Source organism: Eptatretus burgeri, chromosome 18 (genome assembly GCF_056783735.1).
Source record: "Eptatretus burgeri isolate ZD-2024b chromosome 18, Ebu_testis_v1, whole genome shotgun sequence".
Lineage (NCBI taxonomy): Eukaryota > Metazoa > Chordata > Myxini > Myxiniformes > Myxinidae > Eptatretus > Eptatretus burgeri.
In genome coordinates, this window is record NC_140978.1 from 33,528,995 (window position 1) to 33,540,343 (window position 11,349).

The 11,349-nt window shown below is 44.7% G+C and overlaps 1 protein-coding gene and 1 pseudogene across 4 annotated transcripts in view; both read left to right on the forward strand.

The window, feature by feature from the left end:
• Positions 1-538: 538 nt before the first annotated feature.
• The window catches only part of LOC147008854 (ERC protein 2-like), a 498,963-nt gene continuing 488,152 nt past the window's right edge, over positions 539-11,349 (forward strand). For 3 of the 4 annotated variants that reach the window (XM_085864633.1, XM_085864635.1, XM_085864634.1), the window contains exons 1-2: positions 540-804; positions 9,171-9,527. In XM_085864633.1, the coding sequence (XP_085720759.1) occupies positions 9,281-9,527 (247 nt within the window). In that variant the 5' untranslated portion in view covers positions 540-804; positions 9,171-9,280. Of the gene's footprint in view, positions 805-9,170; positions 9,528-11,349 lie in introns of all 4 variants that reach the window. The other variant, XM_085864636.1, reaches the window with a different exon arrangement.
• The window catches only part of LOC147008855 (uncharacterized), an 8,040-nt pseudogene continuing 7,551 nt past the window's right edge, over positions 10,861-11,349 (forward strand).

Below are 11,349 nucleotides of genomic sequence, written 5' to 3' on the forward strand. Positions count from 1 at the left end.
TAATCCTCCGTTCGAATCCCGACGCAATGGCGTTGTGGTTGACAGCAGGGGTGCGGCATCGTTGAGCATACCGCCGCTTAGGCTGATACGTGGTCGTTGGCTACTCTTGGGATCTTCGGTATCCCACAGTACCAGTACCTGTCACAAAGAGTGGGAATGTGGGAGGGAGCTTGACCAATTTCCTCGTTCCGTCTCAAGGATTTGATGTGCCTCCTCTGCCTGATCTTTAACCTCCTCTACGGCCCTGAAATCACAATCGGACAGTGATTATTGTTATTTTTTTAATTTAAATATAACACCAATCTGACGTCCGCATTAGTTTGGAAATGAAGAGGCATCCCCTGAGCCCTCCTGGTTCGTAAGCATCTTCCCGCTTCCGCAGAGTTGCGGTCATACATCGATCCGAGCGGCTTCCAGATTCGAACCGGGCACTTTCGCACGACCGTACTCGGTTTAAGGAAAGCATTGCGTTAAGTGGGTCACGTGGAAACCAATGGGATCGGCGAAGATGCGCTTCCAGTCGGAGGGAACCAATGAGCGAGGGCGGCCGAGACGCCGCCGGTGGATGGGCGTGCGCAATCAGTGCGGGCCGATCGTGTTCACTGCGCTGATCCGCACGCACGAAGTCCCTCGAAGCATCCCGACCGCTCGTACTGTCCGTGCGGGGCCAGACCGTGTGGAGGGGACGCGGAGCTCCGGAGCGGGACCGATGTAAGGCGGGACATCTTGATTAGCAGCCCGAGCGGTTTGTCATCCCGCGCTGCGTCCCTTTACGAGAGGAGGAGCGACGGTCTCCGCAGGAGGGTATTTATCTGCTTGTCCTCTTATTGCGTTTTCTGTGCATGTGTGGAGGGAGGAGGGGAGGGAGTGTGGGGGAGTGGGACGTTTTTCGCTCCGTTCGCCCTACATAGCAGGGGCACGAATGTGTCGATTACCGTGAGGACCCGCTGGGAGGTATTCTCCCACGGAGACCGTATCGCGAGTGATGGTGGTTCTGCCGAGGAGGAACCATGAGAGCGATGGTGGGCAGCCTTTCCTCAAGCACGGGTCGGCAGGAGCACCAAAGCCGTGCGAAGTCCGCGTGTCCCAAGTCGGGACGGATCCGAATAAATTGCGTAAAAGCCCGTTTTTACGCAATCGTTGCGCCTTTGCGCAATCGGTCCTTGCCCGAGGACCTTCGGGGGTCAACGATGTCCCCTCCCGTGGATCACGCTGTGAACGACACGATTTGCGAAAGCGTGTTTCCCTAAATGACGTCTCATCAGGTGCGCTTTCCGTCAGCTCTGAGACGTTTGGTTAATTGCCGGGGGACGCACCGTGATGGCAAATTATGCGACTCCATATTTCAGACTAATTTGCCAGGCGTTGGCAGGTGCTGTCGTCCCCGTCGGTCTCTGAACCCCGTGGCGTGCCGGGGTATCGGTTGTGATGCACTGGTCGGGTTGGAATTCTCATTCTCATCGCAGCTTGTGCTCTCACAGTTCGGGGGTACTTCCACGCTGTTTCCACTTACAAGTCGTGCCGAGACTTCGTGCGTGTTCGTCTCACGAGCCTTTGACCCAAGCGATTATGACGTCATAATGGGTTTGTCGTCGACTGATGTAATCTTGATCACTCGACATCCTTCCTGTGGTGTGGGCTTGAGCAATAACGCATTTGATCATGTCAGCGACAATGATCTTTACATGTGGAGCCACGATTCCAGCTCGAAATGCTTATGGCGCCGTTTGCATGTGGGAACCGGGGCTTTGGCCACTTGTGTGTAATTTGAAGGCTCAAGGTGCAAGGAGCCAATTATCTTTGCAATGTTTTCGAAACGTGTGCAAAAACCACTGGAATCCTCGTGCACACGAATTACAATAGCCAATTGTGTAATATTATGACGCCTTTAAAAGCTCGTATTATAATTACAGTGCCTTAAGATGATTTGTGGAGCTTGTGCATGTTTTGAAAGTCATTGGTGGACATCAATGTACTTGCACAAGGATTCCAAGGATATTAGTAAGCAATGGACGAAGACTAATGATAAATGGGATTTGAAGCTGGGTTCCCCAGATAATGATCCTCCAGGAGTTCAGGTGACACCACCAATATCCCCACCTGAAGTAGGGTTTGGTCCATGATGCACATTCATGATGTTATGATGAGAGTATGTTACTGCTACTGTTTGAGTGAAACATTGGGTCAATGCACGGATAACGGTCATACAAATTATTCGTAATATTGTTTTCACTTAAAAACTTTTAAAAACTTCACCTTAAGTGTGGTGTTTGAGTCATTGCACAGCTTCTGCTCTCCCGCTGTGTTTTACCTTCAACAAGCCTGAATGCACGACCCCGTACATATGCGTGCTGGTGCTTGTTTGCTGCTTCGTTCACAATAATTTTCGGGAATTCTACACTATTTCAAATGAACATCACACAATATCCAAGTGATCGTATTACCATGTGTTGTATTTCATTACTCAGTGTATCTGCTGGTGTTTGTTCTTCTTTCTATCGCTTTGCAAATCTTTATTCTCTTTTTTTGATGTATTATTATTATTTTGATGTATTATTATTATTTTGATGAAGTTTTGATGTATTATTATTATTTTGTAGCAAGGACCTGTAGAAAATCTGTGTAATGTAAAATGTGACCCCAAGTCCTTGACTCCCCCCCCCCATACCTTCATCCATGAAAAAAAACCTATTTGTGTGAATACTGCATGCACTCTCAGAGGCTACCTATTCATTGTACACACAAAATGGTGACTTTTTTTTACCTCTTCCCTCCCATTTTCCCCACATCTGATTCTCCCTCCCACATTCCCCCCAAAATCCTTTCTGTTAGCCCCTAGCCCATCCTACACCTCGGTACCACTCCCACTCCGTCACCCTCTACCCTATTCTTTCTTTTCTCGATTTCAATTTTCTGCCCTCCTCCACACCTTCTACCAAGCGTATGTAATAAATGGATATTTCCAACGGGCATCCTGCTCCAGCCATCCAATGTCCAATAGAATAATTGCACCATTTGTCTCAAAATGTCTCCACCAGTATGTACGATGAATAGCGAAGGTCTTTGTTTTCCAGACTTATCAGTTAGTGACTTGTTTAACAACCATTACTATTGTTATCATTAATCTATTGATTTATTAATTGCCTCGATGTATGACTGCACTTGTTCCTGAGCTGTCCAGCTTGGGTTTGAACCCAGCTATAGACTGTCCATCGGAAGGACGTTAAGCTGGAAGACCCGTCCACCAGCATTATTTAGTGGATGTCAAAATCGCATGTAATCTTCGTCGCATTCAGAATTGAATTTCAGTCCAACATGCTTTCACTAACAACATTTCTTCAGTCATGGAGTTCCGAGGGCTTGCTGTGTTTGGCTAATTTCGATCAGAGCATCTTTTAGACGCTTACCAGTAAAATCAGCATGGAATCTATCATCTAGGCTGGGATACCAGCACTCAGCAATTCACTTAGCAATACATACCACATTGCTGTACTGGAATAGCTACATTTAAATTAGAAAATGTTGTTACCCTACCGATGTCTACGCTTCGTAACGTCGTCCCCTGTTCCCTGGTCAATGGAAGTTCCTCCTTTTGTTTCTCACATCCTGCTCTTCCCTCTAGTGATCGAGTCCTTCAAGACTGCAGTCCATCACCACCTTATAGCTTCCCATACACACCGCTGACCTTTTTCTATATGACCTTATTTGTGCCTTGTCTATCCAATCTCTGGACCCTCTACCCCCATCTCATGGAACTCTACCATCAGCCTCAACTTGAGCAATGGAAAACATGATAGCTCCTTGAATGGAAGCAGTGGGAGATATAATAATTATTGAATCGATTCATCTACTTCTCGAGGAATAAAATACCGCGGCTCCAAAACTATCCGAGGTAAATTGAACACACCTGTTTCAGGGTTGATTTTAACGTGCAGTAGACCCCGACTTGTGCAGTTCTAAATCCAATTTTGTGCAGTACTAAAATTTATAATATAATTTATAATGACACATTGAGTAGTTAGGAAGGCTGTTCCAAATTTCTGCGCGTTTTGTATGCACTTGGATATTTACGGTTATACTTTTAACTAATGATACTAATTTTATAGACTCCAGTGAGCCATCCTGTGTTGTGTCCCTTGTCGAAGGATACAAAGGAACTTAAAATCTATAAAATGTTTAAAAAAAAAAAATAGCCATTACAAATGCTTCTCAGACTCAGAGAATCTCAAACACTGGGCCATGGCACCTGCCTCAAAGATTTGTGCAGTTCTAAAATTTCCTTAAAATAAACCCTGACCTATTTATTATAAGGATCCGCTGTTTATGCAGATTGTTTGCGAGCGATCAATGTATGCCGACCCCTGCTCCTTGTGGCTTTCAAATCATAAATATGGAATGAAAACAGTTTGTACACAGCATTTAGCAGAAAGGGCTTTTGTTTTTTTTGTTTTGTTTTTTTTTTCCAGGCAGGCATGGCTTTTGAATCGGGTACAAGCCTTCTGATTCTGCACCTGTATCTTCACATTTCATTGTCGAGAATTTCTCAGTCTCAGCACGAAGCGTGGCCTTCCCCACAACTGTCGTGCGTTTTGTAAATGTTAGCCGTGCCTGAGGCCGCACGGTGACTCCAAATCCAGCTCGTCGTGCGAGTGTCTTTAAAACACTGTGACCTTGGGGACAAAAATGTGCGGCATCTGACGTCTTCATCGAACAGTCAGAAGCGTGTTCCACTCCGACCCAACGTACGGATTCTCAGCTGGCTGTTGTGCACGTACGAGCCTTTGAACATTGTGGATTTTTCCAATGTATTTGTCAACACTTCACACTTTTTTTGGGGCGGTACTATGGTAAAAACACTAATTTCCTGTCTTACATTAATTACCCGAGCACTTGTTGCCAACCTACTGTGCGGTGACTATTCAAGTTCGATGCCAACATCCATCATGACCTTGCAGACGATTTCATGGTGACTTTGTTGTGCTCAATTGCCTCGATGGCGACGTCCCATTGTCGAAGATTAAAGGCCGGTGATATTAATGGAGAAGTGGGTTCATAACTGCCGTCATCCTTGGCACAGCTTGAGAACTGGATATTTCGTTTTTGCTATTTTGAATAATTGGATTGGCACAGCTGGAGGAGTGCGTGTGTGTCCAGGTGGAACGACTTGAGCTGAGCAATTTTCATCCTTCCTCATGGGTCATCTAAAAGGGCCATGCTTGCTGCCAAGGCGCAGTCATCGTAAGCCTAATGCCAGGCCCGTTGCTGCCAGGAACCTCGTATAAGCATAAGCTTTGGTCCAGCACTATATAGCAGCACTTTATATGTGCTGATTCCACGCACTATCTTTGAGCCTTAAACCACCATCGCTTTTTGTCTCTTCGGTATTTTATGTTTCTTGTCTTCTGCGGAAAATCCTCAGTGTTCAGGATGCTGACTCTGAATGATTTACGTTGTACATGAGGTTGTCGACAGGGCGTAACTGGAGCAGAAAGGTGTCAGGAAGAATGGAGGTAAAATTGAGGTGTGGTTGCGGTGGGTAAAGCAGAGTGTTCATATGATTTCATGCTTTTGCTGTCCTAGAAAAGCCATATTAAACTGCTGCTTCTTCTTTCTTATGCAGCACAAAGCTGCAGGGTAGCATCATTGTCTGAGGATGTGACTGTGCCGCTGATGCAGTGCCATTTGTAGGTTAGGGCAGGTATTTGTAATCTGTTCATGGTGCCAGCGATTGCTCACGTACTCTTCGCGAATGACACCGCAGGATCTTTAACATCTACAAACTAATGCCGGCAGACAGGATGCCCAGATGAAAGTCCATCCGATGGACGGCATTGATCAATCACCATGCCTGTGAAACACCAGGATGGCAGTTTATAGGTCTGTGAGGATTCGAACCCAGGCTAGACAGCTTAGAGGTGAGTGTGTGTACATCTTGGCCATCCTGTCATCCTTATTTAAACTCACTATTTGATTTCGAGCCTCTTCATTTAACAATCACCCAGCATCGTTAAATGGGATTATTTGTCAAAAACAAAGTCGATTGACTTGCATTAGCCTGTGGGAGAACTCAATGGGAGTCTAATGTATGGATTCATTGGGAATTTGAAGCAGCCTGTAAGCATTAATGTGGAATACATTTGAAATATTAAGCACATATTCGATCTGATCCCTCTGTTGGAGGCACACAACACAGGAGTACACAGCGGTGGTGTATTATCAGGGAAAAATTCCAAGTAGTTGGTGTGGCATACCTTGGGTACACTTGATCCATGCAGGAGATATTGCATTTGGTCAGGATAGCGGGAACAAAGGTTCATTTCACGACAAAATGATCAACGATCAGAGAGTGTTGCCTTTGCTCGTTGTCATTGTTTTATATCGTGTAACGTTGCCTGCCTATTCATTGATGAGATGAGTCAAGATGTTTAGACCTTTATATTTGAGACTATATTTGCAAGAGGGAAGGAAGGGGGGGCTGGGGTGAGTGGTTCGGGTGCGGAGGCCTGAATTGACCTTGTTACCAACATGTTATGACAGTACACAACATTCACAATTATCATTACCAGTAATTTGCTCCATCATCCCACAACTACTCAGATAAATTGCCAGGATTTTTTTGTCCTTATGAATTATTATCGAATGTATAAAGCTCGTTCTACCCACTGACTCATTGACTGACTGACTGACTGACTGATATTAAAGATCGGTACCTTCTGGGTGATGTAGAAGGATTTTTGCGTGCCGATGGACACTGAAACCAGTACACTGGGGAAAAAAAATCACAGAATTGTCGGACAATGTCCATAAATGAGATTATAAATAAATGAAGAAAAAAAAAATGAAAAAAATGTGGGTGAGCGATCCAAGACAATGGGGAAGCACGGTCATTTTGTGTGACGATGAACATCGAATCCGATACATCAGGAAAAATCACAGAACCGTTGGAAAGCATCCATAAATGAAAATATAAATGAAGGAAAAAGGAAAAAGAAGAAAACAAACAAGCCGGTAGGCGACATGGCTGCTCGCTCTGGATGGAAAGCTGGCCGACGCGACTCGCCAATATTCATGTACATGCTATCAATCAATTTAACACAATAAATATGATTATCACAGCCCTCTTAGTTTGCGCCCAGAAACCCGCCTTGTGAAATTTCAGGCATGTTTCCAAAGAGACTCTAACAAATGGCAGCCCTGGTAATTCCATTTATCTATTCACTAAAGATTTTATTTTTTTATATGATGTTGTAAGACATTCTCCTTGGGCACAAAAAAAACAGGTCCCTCGGAGGTCCAGTTTCGGAAGTATTGATTTTTTTGTATAGTCCACAATAAGTGTACCATGTACGATAAAGTATTTTAGCTGTTGCTAAGCAACGGAGGTGTGCATAGCAACCATTCATTTTTATGTACATGCTAGCCACATTGTACACATTTCACCCAAGTTTCATCAAAATCAGACTCTTTCTCTTAGAGATATTCGCAATTACCCGTTTCTGAAATGTTCGACATGTACTCGCCCAAAACCTATCTCCTACAAATATTTTTTGTTAGGGCTGCAAATTGGCATGAAGGGAGCGAGATAGATATCGCACAGAACTCTAAGCTTCTATTTTTCGATTTATTTTTTTGATTTTTTTTTTCGATTTTTTGACCACTTTAAAGGGCCGTTGCTATGCCGTTGCTTGGGCCCGGGGTCCCATATTCGAAAGCATACGATTCCCATAAATATTGCTCCTACCTACCAAATTTCATTGGAATCGGTTGAGTGGTTTAGCCCCAAGGCTTGACCAAAGTTTCGTGGACAGACAGACAGATGGAAATGTCCAGAATAAGGGTGCTCTAAGGGCAGCCAATAAGAGCAGCCAATAAATGAAAAATCACATGCAGGTGAGCAACCCGAGACAATGGGGAAACACGGTTCATCCAGAAAGCTTACACAATGCGTAAGCATACATCATTAGTAATATATATTAATTAGGACTACCATGAATGGGATGAAATATTTCATAAATACTGCTCGGATTACTAAGTAATTGAGGGGTTAATGGGAGAAGAGTAAAGATTTCAGACTTAATGAGAAGAGAGAACTCCACACTCATTGCAAATGAGTGAGGATCCAAAAGGGGGTCCAAGGGTGTACATCGTTCAGGTGGGTTTCCTCATTTGCAAGGTCAGCAGTCTCGGTAGGATTTGTAAGAACCTAAAGGTGATCGAGTTGCTGTGCTGTTGTTATTTTCAGCTGATGTGCAGAATTTTTTTTAGCCATGTTGTATCCTTACTCACAGTGCGTTCAACCTGGGGGTTTCATGTTCTTATATTTATACCGATAAGTTGTAGTACATCTCACAGGTCGCTAATTGCTCGGAACCTCAAGTCCCTGGTCCCATCCCCTCTCCCCACCTCCACTCATTTTTTTTTTTTAGGTGTGAAACGACTCACCGTGTTGGACTTTTCTAACCACCAACAAATGCCCTCTGTTGTTGACCTTGATACTTTGCTTGTACCATCTGATTATACACGGCACGCCAGGTTATTAATGGCTCCACGCTCTGCTGCAGCGTCCGTCTGTGGCATCTCTCTCACAATACAATTCTGGTTCCTCCATTTCCGTGTGACTAATAAATTATGTAGATGCATTGAATACAGGATACATCCTCTTTTCATTGGTGTAAACATAATCGCTCATGATATTTGATTTGTTTCGGCATGCGTTGCGACATGACCTCAACGAATATGTCCAAAGTGAATTTGTCATGTCCCATAACTATTTCAACCAAATGCAGCTCATAATGGAAAGTTAAGCAAATTAAAACATGGACTACACGGTGTCTGCGGAATGAAAGCCTGTAAAGTCGAGGCCGATTCGAGCCTTAATGGGCTGGAACGATTTGGCCTTGCTGGGAAGCAAACTACAAAATAAAATGTTGAGACCAGATGAGTATATGTAGTGCAGAGGAAGAATTGCATCCGTAAAATGGAAGCCATCTCATCAATAAATAGACAAGTTATGCTCAATGAATGTGAACCATTATTGTTGATTGCATCACAATGGATGAACCGATTGTGTGTAAATATGAGTGGAGAGGCAAGAGGTTCGCTCATAGTTTTCCTTCAATTTTTGAGACTCAGCTTCTCCAAGTCCGATTGTTTTTTTTTTTACTTCTTAGGGAGACATCTCTGCATACAATGTCTTTATCCTGGCCGTGGGTCCAGTACTCTGCACTTCGCCTTCGCTGCTGAAGACACGGATTGCATAAAGTCTACGAGGCTGGAGAGGATGCATGGGAGACCACGTTCAGCTTCAAAAGGGAGCAGCTCTGAGATGGCGGTGCCCTGCTCTCCACGCTCTCCCCGCTCTGTGCGGGCGGGCCACAGACGTACTGGGAGTGGAGGGTCCACTGTAGCGGTTGGCTCTGCCGGTCGTACGATGTCGGTAGAAAACATCCAATCTCTGAACGCTGCTTATGCTGCGTCGGGTCCAGCACTGTGGCTCGGGGAGTGTGACATTCAAGGTCGAGGGGCAGGTACGGAGTGTTCGGTCATGGAGGGGTCTTCAGAGAACAATATATAAGAGGCTTGGTAAACAAGTGTGTTTAATTGGCAAACCAGTTGATTTTGATTTGTTCTATCATGTCAAAGGCTCCATGGAGGAGTTTGTACATCCAGGATGCAGTATTATGTTTATGTCAAGCACGTTAGGATGGACACTGACGACTGAAACTTAAAATCAATGAAAATTAGGTGATGACAAAGTGGACAGAGTAAATATATATAGCGTTTGAAATTAGGATCCCGTCACATGTTTGGGTAGATGAAGCAAACAGGCCAAGCAATGCTGATTGTCAAACATCATAAGAATACATTGTTTTTTGTATACAAAGTCAAGGCTCATGTAAGTGCTAGAACACTGAGCTGATCAGGACACAACAGAACAAAAGGACTAGTAGAAAGAGGGGGGGGGGAAACACCAACAGTGGGGTGTGAAGGACAAAATAGAGGGAGACTTGGACAAACAATTGGTGTGGGGAGGAATGAGAGGATACAGAGGGTGAACAAATGGAAACAGAAGCAAACTCTTAGGAAGGATACAAGAGAAACTGTAAATTTGGAAGAAGTTGAGATTGGAGGGAGAGAGTGTGGGAGGAACAGAGGTTAAAATGATCATGGTTTTGGATGGGGGGGTGATCTGAGATTGTGGTGTATAACTGTTTTGAGGACCTAGAGGGAAGAATGTGGTTGAAGAGAATGATTCCACAGGTGGAAAAAGAGGAAAATGTCAATGTAGGTGAGCAGTGATTCTCCACTTAGGAGTATAACCAAAAGGGGCTTGATGGTGGACCATGTATGCCTGCAGAAACCTGGGGGAGTGGCAAAGCATGGAAAGAACAGAGGGTGCAAGACCAGAAAGGAAGTGTTGTTAGAAGACAGAGAGACCACCAATCTTTCTGCGATAGCAAAAGTGATCGGCCCTTCGACTCTGCTTCATCGTTGGAGATTCCAATGATCTTGAAGTCCTTGGTTTACACGGTGTCAAGCTGAACAAAGTCTGAGGCAGGGACACCAGCCCAAAGGGGAGAGCAATGTTCCATCAAGATGTGGATGAAGGCCTTACAGGTGGATAGGAGTTTAGGTGTGCTAAGGAAGGTCTTTGTACCACGGAGGATGCCCAGTCAGCGGCTGGCTTTAGAGACCAACTTTGAAATGCGTTTTGCCCAAGAAAGATCATGGCTAATATTGAGACCCAGGAGTTTGAATGACTGAACTTCCTCAAGGAAAGTCGAGAGGAGGGTTTGCCAGATGGTCCTTAGAGAAAGACAGAGACAGAGACAGAGACAGAGAGCGACAGTAAGCGACAGCATGGTGGCCCAGCCAGAATTGTGCCCATTAGCCCAGGAGACTGCTATGGCAGGACCGACGCTTTGTACAAAGTATGGTCTCCATTGGATCATGAGAGTGTGAGATTTCTCAGGATTGAAAGACTTATTCAAAGTGTTTGACCAGTTTATGATTTTATCAAGGTCTGAAAAGAGGGAAGAGGCCACAGCCTGCCAATGTGAAGGATGAGGGATGTCACAGCAAAGGATGGAGTCATCAGCAAATTGATAATGGGATTTTCCACAGAGTAAGAGAGATCGTTGATAAAGATCAGGTATAGCACTGATTCCAGAACACTGTATCGGGGCAATTCAGCCATTACAGAAAGAGGAGGTGAAAGATTTCTGTTGAGAGCCACACGTTGGTTGCGAGAGTAGAGGATGTCAGGAAGCCATGTGTGGGGTTGGCCTTGGATGCCATTGGTGTGAGATAGTTTGGAGAGCAAGTTGGGGCTGTCTGAAGGAAGAGGAA